The following is a 24,007-nucleotide window of genomic DNA, read 5'->3' on the forward strand; positions in this document are numbered from 1 at the left end:
CTCCCACCTCTTGTTTCCCTGGGCTTCTCAGAATGACCTCACCCTCCCTGACCGTCTGCAAAGATCATTATTCTCCCTTCTGGCTCCTAAGCATTTGTATCTGCTCTCCCCACCAGCCTGTTAGTTAAGCTGCTCCCTTCCATCATTCAGCCAGTTTCTAACAGCCCCACCCTCCTACACAAAGCGCTGCCTGTCTGGTCGGAGCAGGGTGGTGATTTCCCCACCCTTTCTAAAAACATGCCTTGCGAGACTCTCTCCATCCTCCAAAATACACTCAACCCTTCACAGTTACGTTTCCTACCACGTTTGAACTGAGCCTGTGCAAGGAGCATCTGTCTAATGTTGGTGTTTTCTCGTTCACCGCTGTTGGGCCCAGACCCCAGTGTACTGCAGGCAGGAATCGGAGGGTCTGAACCACATGGCCCCAGGAACAGATGGTCATTTTGAAGATTTAGTCAGTGATGCTCAGTGAGGCAGACTCTTGTTTTTTAAGCTCTATTTCCAAATGAAGGGATATTCTGTATATCTTTTAATTGCTTCATTCAACTGTTCTTAATCTCAGTGGTGATAACCTGGCTTTGTGTTAAGTGCCAAGTCACTTCAGTTGTGTCCCACTCTTTGGGACCCTAGCCTGCCAGGCTCCTCTGTCCATGGAATTTCCCAGGCAAGAATACTGGGGTGAGTTGCCATTTCCTCCTCCAGGAGATCTTCCTGACCCAGGGATTGAACCCGGGTCCCTTATGGCTCCCGCACTGGCAGGCAGACTCTTTATCACTAGTCAGCTGTAGTTTATCCCTGGTTTCCAGGATGTGTTCAGTTGTATAGTTTTATCCATTTTCCTCTAACCTGATTAAATCACTTTGATATTGTCTCATTCAGTTCACAATAGACAACACTATCATTTTCATATCAATTTATTTAATTCCCAATTATTTTTTGGTCCTGTGTCAGCTTCTCCTACTCCGAAGCCAGTATGTGCTCTATATTGGATATTTTTGATGCTAGCTTTATCAAAACATAGTTGAGAAGGTGAATCTGTTGCCAAAAACTCGAAGACTAAATGCCAGAGATTTACATGAAATAATTTATTGCCCAGTGTCCTGCTTTCATCATGATGTGGCTCCTCCCCATAGGATGGAGAAGCAAAGGCTGGCCTGCCCAAGAGGTGAGGCAGTTGGGGATAAGAACCAGCATCCTTCATTCAGTAGAGACGTGTCCAGGGTCAAAGTGTCAAGGTCAAAATTAGGAGCACAATAAAGAATTTCCTGACTTCCAATCATTCAGCTATTGTTAGTAGGTAACTGTAAGTATGGGACCTACCTAGAAGAAGGAACAAAATTTCAGCATATATAAAATGTTAAGTAGTACGGATATAAAAAATAATAAAAACTTCTGACTTTTTCCCAATTTCATTGACTTTGTATAGATTTCAGTGACTGTATACAATAAATGGTGCCTTTGAGGAAAAGTTGATCTGACCCTTATGACTTAAACTCTCATATTTATTTTTATGCATGATATTGGGAATATGAGTGGGAATATTAGTTCTAGCTCTGAAAAGTACTCAATTTTTATCACTAAATAATGGAAGAAATAGCTTACCATACTCAAAACTATTAATGTAACTATGAGAAGGCTCCTTTTTGGTTTGTTAAATTATCATGCTTATGGGGAAGAACCAAAGTTTTCTTAGTTCTCATTTAGATGGCAAATAGTGTTTGGGGAAGAGTGATTAATATAAATAAAACTTTTTTTTACTCTAAATATTATTGTGCATTTTTGGTAAATAATGATGTGCTAAGCAAATGTCATTTTTCACTTCTTCAGAGAAGATTTAAATATTTTATAGCAAGTGCCATTTTTTACTTAACAAAGGGCTTAATATTTTATAACCCTACATTGTTAGCTGTTGAAGCTAGTTATATTGGAGCTGTTTGCATCTCAGTGTAAATGGTACTTCAGGTTGCTGGTGGTATATGAAAGCAGAGTAGGCAAATTATCAGTGCCTTTGTGATAAAGGTCAGAGGAGGTAACCTTTCCACGTTTTGTCTTTACATGCACATCTGTCTGAACAATATTAAATACAAGTGCCTTATATTTACTCTGTAGAAATTGAAGTCAAATCTTTATACTTGCAAAATATATATGAACCACAGCGTCTCTTGGGTTGGGCTCTAGGTTAATAATATCCAAACATGCAGGCCCTACCATGAGAGGTTAACGGAAGGAGTAAATTAGATAAATATTGAGCTGACACTAAGCTAACCAGAACCTCTGTTCAGCTTTACCCTGGGCACTGGAAGTTAGCAGCACTAAAACACTACATAATACTTTTTTGTATGTGCACATTTAAGCTTTCTTTATCTTTGCAAAAATTCAGCCTTCCTTTGGTAGTCAGCAGAGGTGAGTGGCTAGAGGGCTGGACCCTCTGTGATGAGCAGGGTCCCTCTCTGCTCCTTTCTCTAACCTGGCTCTGGAGTGAAGGGGGCATTTTGTGCTGGGTATTCTGAGTTCATTGCCAGCTGTAGATGGCTACTTAACAGTTGTCATCTTCCTGTGCCTTCACTTAATTCTCATAAAGAACTCATGTGATAAGGGCTATTTTACAGACAAGGAAACCCAGGCCGCCAGATATCTGTACCTTAGACCCACATCCAGTCCTTTGTCGCGTCCCCTGGTTCCATGTGAAACCCCTTTGTGGGAGAGGTGAGTGAGGAAGAAAACTGGGTTCTGCTGCTGTTTTTTAATGAAAACAATTTTAGGAGACACGATTTTCCTTGTTTATGTCTGAATCTGTGTAGCAACAAGCTGCCTTAATGAAGTTCTGTCGTGTTCAAAAAAAACTTAAATGTCTTTCAATTCATTTCAAAGAATTATTTGTACTGGAGAGTAATGGAGTAAATATTTTCAAAACTTGTAGAATCTATTTTTGGGAAGATTTGTATATGGGGTTGAATTTTTTAAGGAATGATTATCACATTTCATGTTTATGAGATGAACGTTTCTGTGGCATCACTTCCTATTTCTTTCTCTAATTTCTTAACATAGGATAGATCAGCCCAAATTATGCACAGACCAAAATAGCAGCTTGTGATTTATGTTGATCATTTGTTCTTTAGATTGTCTCTAAAAGGTCTCTTACTTCTACTGCTTAAAGAAAAACAAAACCCTTTCTCCACAGTTGTCTCCATTGATCTCAGCTGCTGTCTTGCCAACTCAATCCAGGCGATGCTTAATTTGACTTGCAATTGTTCTTATAAAGAAGCAACGTGTGGAAGAGTAGGGATGTGATATATCTAGTGCTGTTTTGGAATTTGAAACTCCAGATCAAAAATTGATAAAGGAATTTTTTCTTGCATTAAGTGATTTTCCTTTGTTTCCTCAGGACGCTGGTAAGACATTTCTCCTCTGCCTCATACATTCTGTGCATGCATGTACACATCACTTTGTGACAATAAGTAACACGTGTGTAGCCACGTGCAGCCATCCACAGGGAAGGGGGCTGGATTCCAGTGCTAACCCAATCAGCTCAATCAGAGCTTTCAAATCATTAGGTAATGGCTCTTCACGTTGGCAAGCATCCAGATGGTTTGCCTGGCTTTGTTTTTGCCTTTTTATTTTTTTGAGCACCACACATTTCAGTCTCAAAATTCTCAGAAAAGGGAAAATTAAATATGAATTAGAACAGAAACCAATTGCACTTCTTGGTTATAATCAGAATCCAGGCAGGATGTGAAATGCTATGGGTTGTAAAATATAATCCATGAACCCTTTACCACCTTCATCTCAATGCCCCCCAGCAATCTGGGGCCTAAGGTGACCACTTGACCTCTGCCTTCTTGATATATACTGTGTTCTTCGTTCCTGCTGCACCACTCTAGGCTGCCTTCAGTCCCTTAGGAATCTGGATCACAAAAAGCACCCTTCTGGTGGACTGGGACTTCCCCAGTAGCTCAGCAGTAAAGAATCCTCCTGCAGTGCAGGAGACAGAGGAGATGTGGGTTCTGAGCAACTGGGCACGCACCTGTGGGTTGAGTAAAGGGGAGATGCAGCCCTACCCCAGGCTGGACACAGCCCATTACCACCCCTTTACCAGCCTGGAGAGTGGAGTTCAGACTAGATTTCCACCCTCCCTTCCCCCACGCCTACCACAAGTCAAGCATCCCTTAGACAGAATACAACCTGTGCAAGGAATCAGATCAAGGTGAAAAATGATGGCATTCTTCTCTAGATTGCTTTTGGATTGGGCTTCAGCCCCCAAGGAACAACTTCCTCTGGCCTAAAGCTGGACAGGAAGGCAGTGAGGAATCCTGGAGAGCCAGGGGACCAGCTGCACTCCTTTTAGTGATAACGAAGGTCTTGGCATCTCTTCCTGAACTTTTGCTAAAGAAGCTGGTAAGCATGATTCTGGTCTTGCTTGTGATTGAAGTAAATACATATAATTTAGAATAAATGACTCAGGCTCTAAAATTTGCCAGGCCTCAATTTTATCAGCTGTATGATTTTCACCTTTGACCTTATGTTATGCCTCTTTAAACCTCCATTTGCTCATCTGTAAAATGGGGCTATTAATAGCACTTAATTATCTTCGGGTGAAGATTAAATATGATAAAGTAGGGACTTTCAGCGCAATATTGTGTGCATGCGTACTAAATCACTTCAGTTATGTTTGACTCTTTGCAACCTCATGGACTGTAGCCCACCAGGCTCCTCTGTGCATGAGATTCTTCAGGCAAGAGTACTGGAGTGGGTTGCCATGCCCTTCTCCAGGTGACCTTGCTGACCCAGGGATCGAAACTGCACTCTAATACTTTTCAATAAATGCAGATGGTGTCATTAATAGTTATCACAGTCTCAGGTCACTTTCTGACTCCCTCCTCTCTCTCTGATACCATTTCCCTAAGGCCTCCTGTTTTTCCTGTATTTCTGCTGCTTTTCTCTTGGCCCCCAACATCGCTGCCTAATTCCTAAAGATTCATGTTCTCCTAAGATTCTTAAAGAAGGGTTCCTCTTTTTACAGATACAAAAGCTGAAATAGCTTTAGTTCATCTTAAATGATGACTGATGTCTTATAAGAAGCCAGGGGTGCCTTCAGATTTTGTATTTTAAGTACCTCTGTCCAGGTGCCCATTCTGACTACATTTTTAAAGTAAGTACTCCACCCTCACCTACCTAGAGGGAGGAAACAAAAGGATAAATGTCTTATCCAGGCTTGCAGCAGGTGTCATTCTATTTGATTTTCAGGCCTTTCAACAAAACAAAAGGCCTTTTCTGTTCTTTCACAATATATGCTCTCTTTAAAGGTACTTGAATGAGAAAAAAAGCCTACACGGGACCAGATTTCTGGTTCTAATGGACAATAACTGGGCTGTTAGTTGCTGATTCATTCTTCACAGGGAAAACTAGATGCCATTAGAAATATTCTTTTTCTAAATAGCATTTAAAATTTTATGATAGCTTCCTCTTGAAATACTGTATATGAGTGGCATTCTCAACAAATTAATACATTTAATATGATAGTCATATAGTCATAGTATTTTTAACTCCTAAAAAATGTTTATAATAGGATTGAAAACTTCTGAAAGCCAGTTAAGATCTCTTTAAAAGTCAAAGAAAATCTGACTTGAGTAATAGTATATAATAGCATGTTTGGTTATTGTAGCTGTTTTAAATGTCTCCAACTTACAGTCCCCAGATAGTTACTACTGGTGTTCAGAAGTGATAGACCTTAAATGGTACAAAAAATGTATTTAACCTAAATTTAAAAGTTTGATTCTAGAGTCCCTAAGAGTTCATAATAAATGTCAAGGTAACAAAATTTAATTGTTTACTCTATGCAAGGCACTATGCCGAACACTTTAATAATGTCATTTAATCCTTCCAGCAAGTCAGTGAGATCAGTACCACTATAATCCCCACTTTACAGATGAGGAAATTAAGGTTTAGTGAGGTTAATAGCGTGCCCTAGATCTTATAGTTAGAAAGTTCTGAAGAGTTTTGAGAGGCTTTGTGCTTATTAACTCCAAGACACCCTGAAGCTTTCCTGTGCATTATTGCCATCCACAGTGGGGGAGGCACCAGAAAGGGGGGCATGGTAGTTTTTGTTCTCAAATGTAACAACCAATTAGGTAAATCCTTTGGGTCCTGTTTCACCTAGAATCTATATATTCAAAGTACAGGTGATAAAACGAAATTAGCTCATTAACTCTGGTAAGCATGTAAGTGAAAACTAAGTCAGTCTGAGGACACTTTAAGAGAAGATAGTACTGATGAATGGTTGGAATTCTTGGTGGGGTGCTTGTCTTTTGTGTAAGGAGTTTGAAAAGAGAGCTAATTGTATTGGTAGTGTCTTGGGGCATTTCAGGACACAGTCATAAAGGTTCTTCTTCCTGTTAAAATTTTTAAAATTCTCAGTCTTAGAGAAAGTATACTCTCTCCTGCCATTTGTCAAATGAACAGTTAATCCGGATTGACTTTGAGTGGGGGAGGGGCGCTCAGATTTTTGTGTGACATAATTATTAGCATAGTTTATCAATCCCATTGCAAAATGTTGACCATAAATGAACTGGGGATGGGGCTAGGATTCGTGGTTTATAAGATTGTTTAGGCAAATCCCACCTGCTCAAACGTCACCTGTCAAGATTAAAGTATTGACTCCAATCCCCTAGCCAAGCTAAATAACAACACGAAACCAAGCTAAATGAAGTCAGGACACCTGATACCAAGATTTCACGGAGGAAAAAAGCCATTGTGCAGCCAGGAATACAGCGCGTTTGCTTATCTTTTTAATACAAATAAAAAATAAGCTTTATTGGGCTTGGGGATTTTTAGAATGCACAGGCTTGCCGGATGCATTGTGGAGCCTGGCGTTCTGTACACGAGCTTACGTAGCTGGTACTGTCCCCTTCGGATGCACACGTTGGTAGGGGGGTGGGTACCCCTCAAAAATGTCAGCATTTCTGGGAGGGAGCAGCACAGAAAGGAGGGGAGGGAAAAGCCCCGGCCGACATCCTGTTGTTATCAAGCTCTTCACTTGCGGAGGGGCGGACGGAGGACGCTTTTCAGATCCAACACCAGATCCAGGGGTGCCACTGGGCCGCCGTAGTTGTGTGGATTCCGGGGACGGACGCGGGTGGGGGAGCGCGGCCGGTGCACCCCCCGGGGAGCGGGGGGCGGGGAGCAGCTCACCCGGAGCAGGGCTGACCGGCGAGGATCCGCAGGAGCTGGGAGGTTCTCCCCACCGCTGAGTCGGGGGCCCGACTGTGGGGGCGGGGGCGGAGGAGGGGGGACCCTCCCTGTGCATCCCTCCTGGCCCATCCCTCCTCGTGCATCCCCAGCTCTGCGCGCTGGGGTGCCGTGGGGCACCCCCCCCCCCCGCCACGCTCACCCCGTGCAGGTGGGACTTCCTTGGCCCCGTACCTACCGGGCCGAGCGTGTGGGCGACCGGCGGCCGGCGTCGCTGGCACTGGCAGACGCCTCCCAGGGCTAGAGATCCGCACCCAGCGAATAAGCAGCCAGTCCTGGACCGGGAGGAGGAGCGGCCGAGCATCCCTCTCCCGCTCCGCCGCGTCCTTCTCATGAGGACTCGCCGGAGGTGGACCCGCAGAGCCAGCCTCCCGGCCGCTGACCCCGCTTACATCACGAACCTGTGACCAGCGCATCCCTCCCACGCCCGGTACCTGCTCCGCGCGGCTCACGGTCCAGCCCCGGGAGCAGGCTCTTTGTATGCCGCCGACATGGCCAGCCAGCAGGATTCCGGCTTCTTCGAGATCAGTATCAAATATTTACTGAAATCCTGGAGTAATAGTGAGTAACAGAAAATAAGCTTTTTTTATTTGTTTGTTTGTTTGCTGGGTGTTGCGTAAGATCTGAGCAATAAAAGCCTCAACTGAAAAGCATAGGCTTGTGAGCCCAGGAAGTTTTTTCTTTCTTTCTTTCTTTTTTTTTTTTTTTTGCTTTCATCTGCTATGAAAATCAAAATGTCAGAGACTGAACTAGCCTTCCTGAAGTGCAGAGGCTGTGGTGGAATTACGGTAGATGTGGTTTGATTAAATTTTCAAGTGAGATGGCCCTTCAGACTCTTGGTGAGGGCAGGACTGGATATTCCAGGCTGCATTTCCTGGTTGGTGTGTGTTTAATGTGCTCAGGTTTTATCGAAATGATTTCGTGAAGTGTCAAAGGGGTGTGGCAGGGCTTCAGAGTACTTCATAATTGTTTTATTAGGGTATTGTCTAAAGAAATAAAAAGTACTTAATGGTCCAAAACCTGGCTCATCTTTTTTGAATATAGAGGCACTTGCAGATTTATTTGGTCTCTTCCTTGTCCATGTGGTTGGTGTTCAGAATTATAATAGTATATACTATTAATATAATAGTACTTAATACTTGAATTAAAAAAAAATCCCGATGTTTGTCATAGTCCAAATAATGTGCTTTTCTGAAACATAAACAAGTGAGTTGCTGACCGTAAAATTATTTATTAGGATATCAGAATGTTATGGCTTCTGAAGTTAGGGTTCTGACCTACTTAAAGCTTTTAACAGGAAGATCTTTCAAAAAGACAACCTCTAAGGCATCATGGATCTGGAATTAAATTAAAATGAGGCCTTCAGGTGATCAGTGATGCCTTACATTTTCTGAACAGTTTAAAAACAAAGTCTTCTCTATTTCACCGATCAGCCTTTGTACTTGCTTTGGATTAAATGACTGGCTGGTATTACAGGTCCTGAATTGTTTGAAATTAAAAAAAATTTTTTTTCCAAGAAAAATTTTATGTTGTATTCCATGCATACTGATTAACCTACCTGCAGGTCCAAGAGCTGGTGATTAATTATCTCCTACACAAATGACCTGTGGACAGGATTGCTCATATGTAAACAAAACCGGGGCAGGAGAACCTGTGACTTAATTGCTTTGAAAAAAGAGACAAGAGTACCTTCGGCAGGAAGGTGTTCAGGGATATGCATCTCTAAATGCTATCCATAGAAACCATCTTTTCCAGGTCATTTTGCACAACTGTATACACCAAGGGGCTTATCTGAAGCTGTTTTTCTACAAGTGGGAAGCCATTTGGGAGTAATACTGTCACCCCAACAATATTCCTTTGTTACAATCATAATTCATTTATCTTGGATTCATTATTTGTGTTAATACTTCACACATAAGGATGAATCTTCCTTTGTCTATTCCCCACTTTGATTAGTGACAAGAATTGGACATACAAGGTTCTTCATGCAGTTTTCCAATATCTGGAAAGACTTACTGCGAGTTTGAAATCCGTGTGTGATACTGAATCATTATTTTGAGCAGGTTAAGGCCAGATTATTTTCTTCTGTCAATTTCTGTCATTGCCTCATTAGATAGAAAATTATGTTGGGACAACCCTGAGGCCAGTGGGATTTCTTTTAAAACCTTTCTCCTCTTGTCTATTTTCAGATTATTCTAGACAAAGCTTATATTCTCTGCCCCCTTCCTAAACGCTTTCCGTTCCCCCACCCTGAGCTCACATCAGGAGATGGTTCAGAATGACTGTTCATTTCTACTTTGAGAGTGTCTGGGACACAGTTTTGAATTCTTTCATTCATTCAGCAAATGTTTACTCCAGACCTACTACATGCCAGGCTGTGGAGCTACAGAGGTGAATAAGACACAGCATTTGCCCTCAATCTTAATTTCTTTATTGCACAAGAGTGAATTTGGTAATTTCGCTAGTGTGCCTTTGTGGGGAGGTCAGAATGTCTGTCAGTCCTTTTAAAAGAGGAAGAGGAAATACACCTTAGGTTGAGTCTTTAAGCTTGGTGCAACACTGTAGCTCTCAGTTTTACATGTTTTCAGTGGCCAAAAAAGAAAAGAGAGAGAGAAAGGAATTTGTCTGTGTGGAAGACAAAGTGAAAAATAGAAGCTTTAGGGAGCTCAGCCTGCTCAGGGCCCCAAGGCTGAGAAGATGCACCTTGGGGTGGGCGGCTCGTTGGCCCAGCATCACAGGTTTGAGGGGTGAGGACACCCCGCCCCCAGAATGGAGAATCAGGCCTCTCATTATGTAGTGGGGTTTATTTATGAAAGTGCAACAATTAAAACCCAATAAAACAAACTCTATAACTACATCTGACTGCTTTGCAAGGTGGTCATAAGAGGAAAGATGCTTCCTTGAGCATTTACCAGGTTAAGAGTTACATCTTTTTTTTTTTTTTTTAATGGCACATTGTGATTTTGTATATACTTGTCTCCCCTGAAGAGTGAACAAGTCAATTACATCAGTCATTGCCTGGTGAGGTGTCTTAGCTTTTCTTTAACTGTTCATTTTGACACTCCCTTCTTCACAGGCTTGCCCTCTCTGTCAGCCTGCACTTTCATTTTAATGGAGTTGGAAATTCAAAATGGCCTTGATGTTTGGAAATAAAATGTCCTTTGCAGACTTCACTGCTTTCCTTATCCACCTGGACACCTGTCCCTGTTTGCTCCTTTCCCACTCTTATCCAGGCCTACCCCAGCTGGTCAGTGATTCTCACAGGTGCGCCCCCTTGATGTCCACGACCATGGCTACCATGGGCCCTCCCTGGTTTAACCTGGAATGTCGCAGTGGTCTCCACCTGGTCCACGTGACATAGAGCAGCCTGGAGGGGCTTCTGCCAGCTTTTCAAAGACTTCATCTCAGCCCTTCTTGCCCCCGAGTGTCGGTGACCACCACACGGGACCCTCTGTGAGTTCCTTGTTTATATTCTCCTGCTCCAGCTGTAGTTAATTTGCTGCCCTCTCTGTGTTTTAGCAACTTGCTCTCCAGTCCATGCCTGCACACACACTGGCCCCCTAACCTGGTATGCCCTCACCTGGAACAGACAAGCTGCAGAACCAGGCAGACTTGGTCCACTTATCTAGCTCCTGCATTTGTGATGCCTTGGACAGTCAGTTAACTACTCTCCGCCTCAGTTTGCTCATCTGTAAGGTGGAGGCAACAGCAATACCTCACAGTAAGTGATGCATTAATATGTCAAGTATTAATATGTAGCACAATATCCGGCATGTTGTGAATCTCAATAAGTGTTAAAAGAATATGAATGTATTCCAATATTTCCCCCTCCTCTAAACCCACTTAAAATCAAATTCAGACCGTTTTTCACCTGAGCATTGACAGCCTCAGTGGATTCTGTGAATAGTCAATATTTACTAAAACCTCTTGCTTTGGGCCATTCATTTTTCTAGATTTCCTTTTTAACTTTACCCCCTCCCCCTTTTCCACCTCAGCTACTATTGGAATATGCCCACCTTCCCTAAGTACACACCTTCCAGCAGCGTGGGAGATGGCCTGGGAATATTCTCAGTGGCCGAAGGTCACCTTGGCCTTCCAGGTTTGCTACAGAAAAATGTTTAGGGCAGGTAGTTCCAAGTTGTTTCATGGAAAGGAGGGCTTGCTTTGTATGGAGGCTCAGAGCTGGTGTGTAGGCTTGCCCACCTATCTGAAACTTCTAACCAGCATTCCTTTGTTTCACCCCGCCACCCCCACCCCCACCCATAATATGCAGTGAACGTGGAGCCCAGTGGATCAAGGGGCCTTCAGGGTTCTTTCAATGTCTCCGTCTTTGCAGGGCAGGGCAGTTTGTATCCTTTCTGCAATCCTGACAAACCTTGCAAACCTCGTAGCGATAAGAAGCCTCTGAATGTCTGTTAGTGCTTTCAGGGAATGAGAATTTTATTGACAAATAAACTGCTCTAGGGAACTGAACAAACCCTGGGCCCGTTTTGGAAGGGACCTCTGTACATTTAAGAGAAGACAATGGCACCCCACTCCAGTACTCTTGCCTGGAAAATCCCGTGGACAGAGGAGCCTGGTAGGCTGCAGTCCATGGGTCTCGAAGAGTCGGACACGACTGAGCGACTTCACTTTCACTTTTCACTTTCATGCATTGGAGAAGGAAATGGCAACCCACTCCAGTGTTCTTACCTGGAGAATCCCAGGGACGGGGGCCCCTGGTGGGTTGCCATCTATGGGGTCGGACACAACTGAAGCGACTTAGCAGCAGCAGGGAACTGAACAAGCCCCGAGCCCGTTTTGGAAGGGACTGCTGTACATTTAAAATGACTCGTCTTGTAGACAGACTTGCTTTAGTGGAAGAGCTGGGTGTGGCATTGCTCAGATATGGGTGAGGTCGTGGTGATAAGGGCAGTGTTTCTGTCTGCTGCAGAAACGCGGTTAGTATATGGTCAGCTCTGAGGACGAAGCGAAGCCACGTGCAAGTGAGGATTGGAAACACGTCCCATTCCCCGCAGAGCAGCATTTAGTGATCCCTGTAGATGTCACAGGATGCCACAAAGATGCTATGAGAAAGCCTTAGACATCTCCAGGTGGTAGTTTAGTTTGGTAGAGTGGTTTTTTTGAGGGGCGGGGGAGGAAGGTGGGAGCTGTGCTGGGTCTTCACTGCTGCGCGGGCTGTTCTTTAGGTGCAGTGCAGGCCTTCTCATTGCAGCGGCTTCTCGAGTTGTGGAGCATGGGCTCTCGGGCACGCGGTTTCCGTCATTTCGGCTCTTGGGCTCAGGCTCAGAAGTTGTGGTACACGGGCTTAGTTGCTCCACGGTATGTGGGGGTCTTCCTGGACCAGGGATCAAACTTGTGTCTCCTGCAATGGCAGGTGGATTCTTATCCACTACACCACCAGGAAAGCCCCTGCTGCTGCTGCTAAGTCGCGTCAGTCGTGTCCAACTCTGTGCGACCCCATAGACGGCACCAGACGTCGAAAGCTGAAGAGGTTAGCCAGGTTGCCTGAGTCCAGCAGAGCAGTACAGCTCAGTTGCAAGCACCCCCACCTGGCTCTTCTAACAGTGGGGCGCACGCAGCACTGTTCAGGCATCTAGAGGAGACTTACCCTGGGTTCCTGTTCCCACTTCACATCAGCTAAAATAGTTGATGGTCCTGATGAGAAGTGGAACCTCAAATCAATACCCACTCTCTCCAAGGAGAAAGAGTTGATGTATGCTGGGTTTATGATGAAAGCAGATTTGAGGTTTTTATTTACTTTTAAGGGTTAATTTTTTAGGTTGAAATGCATGAAAAATCCTAGAATCTAGAGCAGCAGTAGCTGCCACAGTGCCTGAGGGCCCACCTTGTGTCAGATGTTTTACTTGGTAATTTATATGTAGGGCAAACCACATCATTGTTTGCCCGAATTGAGACACTTGTGAGTGAGTTAATAATTATGCGGGGATACTAGGCATGAACAGGGACTGCCCTGGGCAAAGGAGGGCATATGACCACTCTGTTTATTATCTTTACTCTTTCCAGTAACCCTGCAAGGTTACGTATTGCCTATACTTTACAGGTGAAAATCAGAAAAATGAGTGTCAAAAAGGGATTTGCTCAAAGCTAGGATGGTAGTAAAGTGCCATCAGCCCCTCCCCGAATCCAGTGATAATCTCGTTTTTTAAAAATGACCCACAGAATGACCAAAGGATCAAGAACACTTTGGGCAATGTAGTGCTTTATAGGTATTTTCATTCTTGTTGACTGATTGAGTTCCCCAGTTCTTAGCCTCTTCCTTCCCTGTGTACCTTTGAAGAGCTCTCTCCCTCTCCCCACCTACCCCTCCTCTCTTTTTCTCTTTCAAGATGGAGAACATCATCTCCTTAGTACATAGCTGTTTGAAAGGCTTAAGTATTACCAACTCTTTACTCTCATTATTAAATACAATACATAGGCAGCTCTGCGCCCTATGGTCATTTCGTACACATGCACTCACAAAAGATGCATGGAAAAGGGTACGTTTCTTCTAGTAGAATAGTTTATGTTGATTTCCCCCATTTCTAAAAGTTATTAAATACATAATTAAATAACTCAAATACATAAGAATGGATTAATGGTCTTCTTTTAGAATTGTCCTTTGCTTGTTGAGGTTTCTCTGCTATGTTGTGGGTTTTTGTTTGTTTGTTTTCTGAATCAGTAGCAAACTCCTAATTGTCTTTATCAGAGAGAAGAGGGAGACTATTTCCAAGGATGACGGAGATGTGTCTGTAACTCGGGTGTCTCAGCTTACCTGATAGCTCTGGTCTCTGCCACCGTAAACCAGCCCTGCTGCCCACAAGACTGGCCACCCAAAGTGATTCAGTTTTAGCTTCTTTGCCTACTTTTTCATGCTGCTTGGAGAAGTTGTCAGCAAGAACTGAACTAGTCCGAAAGGCAAACGGTAGTAGGTGAGGAGGAGAGATGACCTGGATATTTTTACAATCTGGGAACCACCCAGGATATTTGAGAAAGTTGCCAGTATTTAGATGTTTCAACTGATACAACATGCAAATATGCCCTTTATTTAAAAGACATCTGTTTCAAAACAGTGTAATACCCATGACTCACTAGTTCACTTTTGGGTACAGTTCAAGGAATTGAATAGATTCCATGAGTCCTGATCATCTTATTAGTTACATCTTTATTTTTGAGCCTGGTGGGATACTTCGAATGAGCTGGCTTCAGAAATAAGTTTGAGTTGATGAGAAATGACATTTTACTTGTGTTGGAGTTATTCCATAGATTGACAGCTCTGAATATAACCTTTTGTGCAGGTTTTTTTTTTTTTTTCATACTAAACCTTAAATTTATCTAGTGTCTTGTAGTCTGCTCAGCACCTGCAAACACTACAGTACCTCATTTGATGAATTTGATGCATTGATTAGGAATAAACTAGCTTATTGAATGTTCCTGGTTTGGGATAATAAGGCTTAATTTTCCCAAAGTTTATCTTCTCTGGCATGAGATACCCATATGGCAGCATGTAGGTATATTTTGTGAGTTTTCAGATCAAATGAGCAAATAATGATCTTAGTCTGTGGGCTTGACCTTTGCATGGGACTTTTGAAATACAGTATAGCTCGGCATTTATCACCTAAGGTACACAGAGGTGAGTCCATCCAAAACATATCTGTATGAAAAATTCCTGAATTTATTTGTACCCTAGCATTTCTTAGTTTCTTTTAGACACTTAAACATTTCAAATATTCTACAATATGGTGCCTTTTGGGTATCACCCACTATTTGCAGATGACCCCAGGGCAGAAGGTTTAGCAGGCAGCCACTTCCTGGAGAATGGCATTTATGGAAAAGATAGTACACAGCCTTATCTCCTTTTCTTTGTACTAATCTCTCTCATTTGATAGGTCCCATTCATCATGTTCACTTCAATATTGTTCCATTGTAGAACTGTTGGCTGTATGAATAAAAGAATGCTGTCTCTTTGAGCTGAAATGCATCTCCCAGTTTTGGAGGAGAAATGGAAATAGCCTTTTCCATTAGAACGTTTTAATTTACTCTTCAATGCTGCTTTATATTCACACTCAAAAACTTACTATCTTAGCATCAGCTTTTCTTGGTTATTACTCCAAAATGCCTTGCTTCTTGATACTGTCAGTGAAGCAAGGCAGAAACTATCCATTACTTCTTTCTTCCTGAGCATCTTCTGTGCGCTGGACACACTGCTTTGGGAGCGTCATCGCTCATTCAGACCTGGATCCCACCATCAAAGGTCTCAGAGTTTCCCTTCTTTCCTTTTTGGATTCAGAATACAGGACGATTAATGCAAAAGTTCCCAGGACTAGGAGAGGATCCAGTGATATTTCAGAAAGATTGTGTGCCCTAGAGAATTTTATTTGGGATGAGGTGTTTGAAAGATTCTGTTGACGTTCACTTTCTGGATGTATTTCACTGTGTCAGAGAATTATTGGAAGCCTGGTGTTTACAGGCAAAGTCCTGTGAGAACATTTTCCAATATTCCATTCTAGCAGGATGGCTGAAGGAGAGGAGGAAATGTAAATTATTTACTCTGGAACACTTAACCAGATGTCAGTATTTGGGAGAGCAAGGGTTTCAGACATTCTTTACCTTAGAAAAATGTGAAAGAGGAGTTACGATGTTTATCAGAATTTTGGCATGGGACTAACTTAAAGCCATTATATTTCATTTGAGGTGGATCGCTCTTCAGAATATTTGGGGGCTTAAGAGAGAAGGGGTGTGTGAGTGTGTGTGTGACGTATATTTCTATAAGTTGTTTAATGATCATATATCTCACCTATATTGTTACAAACACTTCTTACTTTTTTACAGAACACACAAGCACAAGCATTTCAGTGTTAGTCATCCAAAACTCCAGATGCTAAGTAGTGAAAGTTTATATTCTGCCTGCATATCAGACTCTGTAATGAGTCTGATTTTGGTTTAATTCTTTTCTACTGTCTTAGTCATTTGATGAGCTACAGATGGAAATTTAAGCCAAAGCCGTAACATTTCAGCTAATACTTTTTATGCTGCTGTAAGAACTTGTTGTCATGTCAATTTAAGAGAGCCGAAATCTTTTTCAAGAAGGCATTCAAATCTACATTAAGTGCTTTTATCAACTCTAATTTGATATACAACTCTAACTGCCTCTGCTGTTCTCAGTTGCAAGGTGCACAGGAGTTTAGTAGTGAAGACAGCTTTGAAATTTCTAGGATTTGTCAGCTAATGCCACAAGCACAGCATTATAGAATATACAGTTAAATCTCTGTTCAATTGTTTTTGTCCTAAGTTTAAGAAACACTAGGCTGACTTCTTTGAGTTAGGATTTAAACAGGTAAATATGTATTTTGGCAACCATGAAAAGGAGAGGGTATTAGATTAACTAGGGTAATACTTTAGTAAAATTCCATTTGAATGTCATATTTATGTAGGAAGGATTTGGCAAGTCAGGAAAATGATATATTATGTAACTGTCAAATCAATAAAATGCTTCAATTGTGCAAATAAAGATTAGGTTTTCCTTCCCTGTTTTTCTCTGATTTTTCTGTGTGTGACCTTGATCATCTCCTTCCCTCATTTCCTTACGTGAAAGGAACAAACCTGACTCTGTCTGTAGCTGTTTTGTGTGAAGGGTTTTGAATGCCGCCACTGAAAAAAAGAGGTTTATGTCAACATCGTAATATTTGTCAGTTATTTCTCCCACTCCGTTAAAGCCAGATTGAAGGAGGGTGAGCTGTAGGTTTTTGAACTTGGCTGATAAGTGGAGACCCGTCTCTGACTTCCCAAGCTTGGTCAGTTTCTTGAGCTAACCAGCTCTTCAGTATCCTGAATAAGATAAAGTTGTCGCATTATACAGCCGATTGGGTTCTTTCTGTTGTTATTTTTACAGCAAAGTGACTGTGTGTCTAACTCAGGGAGTTAGTTTGAACAGGGTTGTCTCCAATCTGAAGGGCTGGCATTCTTCATCTGGAGACAGGCATTTCTTTCTGCACAGCAAGATACGGTGTTTATGGAGATGGCTGGCGTTCTAGAGGTTACAGCCCAAGGATACTCTCCTAGGTTTTAGCAGATACTGTGTTTCGGTTAAGCCATACTGAAATAAAGTTTATAAGGATTCAGGGTTCTATTAGAAAATCTGTCTGAAACATTGTTTGGTTTATTATACTGTTGACCTTTACTTAATGCTTGCAGCTAGGTAGAAAGCTTTGTGACAGCTTTAAAGACTCTTAAGACTGGAAAAGTTGCTCTAGCTGAGTAGCTTGCCTATGACTTTGGCAGATTATAAGCAGTTAGTTTAAAATTTACAGGTTAGTGCACCAATGAGAAGATAAATTGCAGTTTTCCTTTAAAAAATAAAAAACCTGCTTTTCAACTTTTAAGTTTTTGAAAACCATGTTTCTAACAAATCTTCCCCCAAAATGAGGCCTTGCAGTTGAAAGACAACATGGACTTAACCTTAGTATTACATGTACTATGTCAGCACCCTAGAATTCATTGTCTTATTTTTCTTTTTTTAATTGAAGTATAATTGATGTACAATAGTGTATGTTGCGAGTGTACTCATAATTTTTAAAGGTTATACTTCATTTGTAGTTATTATAAAATAGTTGCTATATTCTCTGGGTTATACAGTATATCCTTGTAGCTTATCTTGTACATAATAGTTTGTACCTCATATCACCAATTCCATGAACAGTAGTTTGAGCAAACTCTGGGAGATGGTGAAGGACAGGGAAGCCTGGTGTACTGCAGTCCATGGCGTTGCAAAGAGTCAGACACAACTTAGCAACTGAACAAGAATAGCAGCAACAGTCCCCTACCTCTGTATTGATCTACTTTTTTCCAATGAGAATCATGGCTTCCTTGGTGAGTCTGTAGAGAAGCTCACCCCCAGATGGGCCACTCTGGGTCTTTGGTTCTCCTCCTCCTTGATTTAATGGTGACCCTGAGGCCTGACCTCATCTTGTCTTCCATGACAGCCTGTCCTTTTTCTGTTTTACTTGATTGAATACAATTGCTAGCAAACAGGAAAATGAGACATTTTAGTCTTGCCTTCTGATTTTGCATTCCATTTACTAAACAAATCCCCAGTCCTTATCGTTATGGGAAAGGTAATCCTAGTTTATGCCAATTGAGATATCCATTTTGAAGCTATTTGAAAAGTTGGCCCATTTTCAACTTAAAAAAAAAACAACTAATTTTTAACCAACAATTTAAATGCTTGGACTTTAAGAAAGGTCACAATTATGAATGAGAATGAAGATTCTATCACAGTTCAAGTGTCCCTAATCTGTTTACCTTGGCTGCTTTTCTTACTCTTGTTAACTGTTCTATTTGCCATTTCAGTGCTTATTACCATTTTCATAGAGGGACAAAGGAGCTGAAATTCAAATTGTTATTGTGATTAGTCAACTGCTTTATTTATTTTTAAAAAAGGGAAAGAAAAAATAGAAATTGGAAATTGAGTAGTATTCTGAACGTCAGTGAGTTTCATTTCTAAATCTTAAATCCCTCTTGTCACCACTCAAAAAATCTGCCGTTCACACGTATAATGGTATGGTTAATACATAGAACTAACTTTGCCATCTAGTGATGTGAAATGTGTATCATTTTAGGATGCCTTTGCTGTACAAAATAGATAAACTTTCTCATGGCTGAAAGAATGAAGACTTCATTAGCATGCCTGACCCACAGCCTGGGTGAAACTGGGTGATTCCAAGGAGCTTTAGAACCTGGAAGACCCAGAGCATCCATCTTTAGACTGGTACTGCATGATAACAAGATGACTACCTTGGTTCTAAATATCTTCACTCTACTTAAGAGGAAAGGAGGAGGCTCAGTTTAGGTTGGTCTTCTGGCAGGAAGGAGAAGATTTTGCTAAAAACAAACAAACAAACAAACAAACCCCAGCAAACTTCTTGTATTCCTCTGGTTGGAATTGGGTCACATGCCAGTCACTGGCAAAGTTGAATGGAATTACCGTGTTGGCTTCAACAAACTTGATTCATGCCCTGCACTGGGTTTGGTCCACCTTCTGTTAGACAAGACTTCTGCCTGCTACCTGAACAAAGTAGTCTTTTACCAAGGGGAAAGGGGAGCAACCAGTGTGTGTTCAGTCACTCAGTTGTGTCCAAATCTTTGGACATGCGACCCCTATGGACTCCTGCCCACTAGGCTCCTCTGTCCATGGGATTTCCCAGGCAAGAGCCACCAGTAGTAACCCCCATAAAATATAAAATGTACAATTACAGGTGACTATTAATGACCACCTGTTGTTATATAACATTGCATTAAAAGTAATAATGATAGCTGATATTATAAGCCCCTGTGGAAGTATCAGTGCTATATTAAATGCTTTACTTGCATCATTTTCTCTACTCTTCACCATGACCCAGCTTGACATATACCATTTGTATGTGGCAGAGCTGAGAATCAAACCTAGACTCTAGGATAAACACTAAATTATGAAGTGTTGTGCTGAGTCGCTCAGTCATGTTTGACTCTTTGTGACCTCATGAACTCTAGCCCACCAGGCTCCTCTCTCCATGGGATTCTCCAGGCAAGAATACTGGAGTGGGTTGCCATCCCCTCCTCCAGGGGATCTTCCTAACCCAGGGATCGAACCCAGAAATCCCGCATTGCAGGCGGATTCCTTACTGTCTGAGACACCAGGGAGGCCCTAAAGATACTGATTAACAGTAGGTAAAATTGATGAACCTCAGGTTGGAACAGAAGGATGTTGACTTGTACTTCCTAGCAATTTACCACAGTGATGTGTGTCAAGAAGCAGTGGCAAAGAGTTTTGAGAGTACTCAAAATAAAAATTTTCTCTCTGCCTCCAGTTGCAGAAAAAGGAGCATTTTCTGATGCTTCCTTTCTTATGCCCCTTCAGTAAGAAATTGAATCTGGTTTTTTGTTTTTTTTTTTTAAAAGCAAGTTGTAAGGAAGAATATTACTACATCAGAAACTTGAGATTGTACCTAGTTCTCAGTTGAAAGACAAAAACACAAAGAAACGTAATGGGTAGATTCAAATCTGTTGTTAGATTAAAATGAAAAAATACAGTATTAATTCATTTGAGTGCCATTTGGCCGTAGCAGATGAAATATCCTTAATTTTGTTGTTACCCAAAAGTGACCAAATGTTTTCCTATTTTCAGATGTTTCTGCTTACATAGAAATGTCAGTATTTTCCAGTGAGGTTTAGCTTTCAGTCTCATTGTTCAGATTCAGCTATTTGAAAGGGCTTTAAGCCTGACTACCTGTCCATGGCCTCCCCCGCCCCAAGTTAATCTTACAAATAGTCAAATAAGAAGAATCGGCTCGGTTTCAGCCAGCGTGCTATGCGCCATCTCATTTAAACTTCATTAAATCCTGGTGAGGCAAATGTCTCCTCACAGGTAAAAACCCTAAAGTAAACGACTTCCCCAAGGGAAGGGCGTGAGTAAGCACTGGCAGCTGGATTCAGATCTGGCTCCGCCTGCAGAGCCTCTGTTCTGCCGGTGGACCAGCAGGAGCCCTGCCCACCCCCCCATCCTGTGCTGCTCTGCCACCAGAACGTTTGAAAGATGCAGGTGTCGCCTTTTCAACCCTCAGTGCAAGCTTGCAACTGCGATTCGGTTGCTGGGGGAACTCCTGGGATGCCCATTTGTTCCTGAAAATAGGATCAATTCATTCTTGGCCACTCTGATTGACATGCTGCGTCCAGCCTTGGGACACACAGTTCGGTGTAGACAGCAGAAGGAGAAACAGAAAACTAAATCCTAATGACCAGAGGTGACTTTAAGCTGAACATGAGTCAAGTTCCTGCTGTTAAGGAGAGGATTGTCTCGTGAAAGAGACCTACATAAATCAACGATCACAGTTGAATATGATGAGGGACCAACCCCATGAAAGATGAATTGTGTCTCGGAGTAAGAGTGACTGTTGTTTGTACGTAAATGTGGTTCACCGACCCTGAAGGCCAGCTTTTCTGTTCTATCCATGCTTTGCTGATAGTCCTCTCCAACGCTGAATCTTTTTCTCAACAGCCTGGTGAAGCTGTAGCTCCATCTTTCTCTTCCAGGTCCTTTACTGTGCTCAGTATTCTTATTATGGATGCCGAATTTCTCTAGGGGTCATCTCAGGAAAGAAACTCAGCTCTTTTCAACCCTTTGGTCTTCATTCAAACTCTGGCTGAAACGTCCTGTGCTTCTTTCTGCATCTGGGTCTCCGTCACCATCACCTCTACAGCAGCCTTGCTCCAGGTCTTCGTCACCTCTCACCTGGAGCATCTTAACTCCTCCTTGCCAGCCTTGCTGCTGCCCCCGCCTCTCTGCCTTCCCAGGACAGTCTGGTCTTTTCCACAGCCTTGAGTGGTGGTCTTCACCTTGGCCCTTGGAACTGTGTGTCAGCACTGAGAGTGATGTTCCCACAGGTAGGGTCGGCCTCGTGTTGATGGTAGCAAGCACACTGAATAATCACAATATCATTGTGAACTTGCATCATCATCTGAATTCATTGTCTTGACCATGTTTATCCGATCTGTTCTAGTAGGCTTAAGAATTCTGTAGATTATTTACTTCTTTCTGTTCTTTTCCTTTCATATTCTTGGTTTGTGTTCTTTTGTTAATTTTTTTTCTTTTCTCTTCTCTTTCTCCATCACATTTTATAAGTATAGTTTCATATGCAATATTATTAGTGATTTCATTACATTTTAAGCATATTAATGAGATATTTTAATAAAAAAACTTTCCAAAACCCAGTCCTGTAACAAATAAAAAAGTCATGAAGAAAAGGTTTGGTAGAATACAGACTTGGATTCCATCTCTGACCCACACTCTGTCATCACAGTCATGGCCCAGGCATGCAGTGTTGGTTCAGGGCAGGGAACACAATTTAACGTAAAAGGAGTAGGACATACTACTCTGTACTTTCATGCTAGTGAGAGTTGAAGAGCCTGGGTTTGGTGGGCATGATGCAGAAATTAAGGAAAAGCTGGCTTATAGTTAAGGGAAAACCCAAGAGCTCAGTATAATTATTTGCTAATAAAACACATGAACTCAGGCCGAGGCTCTAATTACTCGTGAAGGGTCCAAACTCCAGTGATGGAAGGGCCACTCAACAGTTCTCAAGTGTCCCTTATACACAAAATAACAGTCTTCAAACTGGCCCAGTGAGCTCATTAAATATCATATTGTTCTGCCAGATAAGGCTCTTGTTTCAGGGAGTGACTCAGAGGCTGTCACTTCTTGGGCCAGGAGAATGAAAGTGCTCTTCAGGCTCTGGGGAAAGGATAAATTGTTGACGCTGTTCCGAGGCCATCCCTCCCCACTTTGGTCTGTGTCTGATTAAACCATGTGTTATATTGAAAGATGACCACTCAGCTGATCTGTTCAGTTCAGTGTTGTCATGAAGTTTCTGCTGTAGACCCACACAGTGGAGAGGAGGTTAGAAAGTTCCTTATGGACAGAGTTCAATTCATGCCAAAGAACAGCCCAGGCTTGATGGTGCTGGGCTGGCAAATTCATGTGTGCTCAGAGCTTGGATCCAAGGCTCCATCTCCTTGTAAGCGGAAAGTTAACTACCAGCCAAGAGTGTCATCTCATTGGGGTTACTTGCTTTTATTTTTTTCTTACTGAAAAACAGAAGTGAATCACACCCTTCACCAAGCCCTGCTGCAGAAGGAAACGATGCAGTGCTGGTCACGTGGCGCAAAGGGAAAGGGGCCATAATGCGAACCTAGTTCTTCATTGCATTCTGGTGTAAGGACAGGTTCAGTGCCCACACAAAACTGTGGTTCTTCAACATGAACCCTTTTTCACATGGAGGAACCATGATGTTTTACTTCGTTTTTGTCCTTTTTTAATTCTTCTGCCTCTTTGACCACTGGAGTTCATTAATTTTGATTGTAATACAAAGTATGGAAAGAATTGATTTAAGCTTGTTTGATTTACTTTTATTCTGTGTGATTTGGGATAGTTATGACCATGTGCTTTGCCTCAGCCCCTAACTTGCTATGTGACTTTGAGCAAGGTGCTTCCACTCTGATTCTGTAGAAAGATTTTAATGTATATTGTATCTCTCTTTATAAATAAATAATATACATACATGTGTATGTAATATGCCTACCATTAAGCCATAATAATTGAATGCGTCCCATGAGTTCAGTTCAGTCGCTCAGTCGTGTCCGACTCTTTGCGACCCCATGAATCGCAGCACGCCAGGCCTCCCTGTCCATCACCAACTCCTGGAGTTCACTCAGATTCACGTCCATCGAGTCAGTGATGCCATCCAGCCTTCTCATCCTCTGTCGTCCCCTTCTCCTCCTGCCCTCAATCCCTCCCAGCATCAAAGTCTTTTCCAATGAGTCAACTCTTCACATGAAGTGGCCAAAGTACTGGAGTTTCAGCTTTAGCATCATTCCTTCCAAAGAAATCCCAGGGTTGATCTCCTTCAGAATGGACTGGTTGGATCTCCTTGCAGTCCAAGGGACTCTCAAGAGTCTTCTCCAACACCACAGTTCACAAGCATCAATTCTTCGGCACTCAGCCTTCTTCACAGTCCAACTCTCACATCCATACATGACTACTGGAAAAACCATAGCCTTAGACTAGACGGACCTTAGTCGGCAAAGTGATGTCTCTGCTTTTGAATGTGTTATCTAGGTTGCTCATAACTTTTCTTCCAAGGAGTAAGTGTCTTTTAATTCCCATCACTTCATGGCAAATAGAAGAGGAAAAACTGGAAGCAGTGACAGATTTAATTTTCTTGGGCTCTAA

The 24,007-nt window shown here is 42.3% G+C and overlaps 1 protein-coding gene across 5 annotated transcripts in view; it reads left to right on the forward strand.

Moving 5' to 3' along the window:
- The window catches only part of FRY (FRY microtubule binding protein), a 328,278-nt gene that overhangs the window by 72,985 nt on the left and 231,286 nt on the right, over window positions 1-24,007 (forward strand). For 2 of the 5 annotated variants that reach the window (XM_013968156.2, XM_005687532.3), the window contains exon 1: window positions 7,027-7,806. The exons of the other annotated variants lie outside the window; for them this stretch is intronic. In XM_013968156.2, the coding sequence (XP_013823610.1) occupies window positions 7,737-7,806 (70 nt within the window). In that variant the 5' untranslated portion in view covers window positions 7,027-7,736. Of the gene's footprint in view, window positions 1-7,026; window positions 7,807-24,007 lie in introns of those variants that run through there. 5 annotated transcript variants of the gene reach the window in all.

The sequence above is a fragment of the Capra hircus genome, chromosome 12, assembly GCF_001704415.2.
Source record: "Capra hircus breed San Clemente chromosome 12, ASM170441v1, whole genome shotgun sequence".
NCBI lineage: Eukaryota > Metazoa > Chordata > Mammalia > Artiodactyla > Bovidae > Capra > Capra hircus.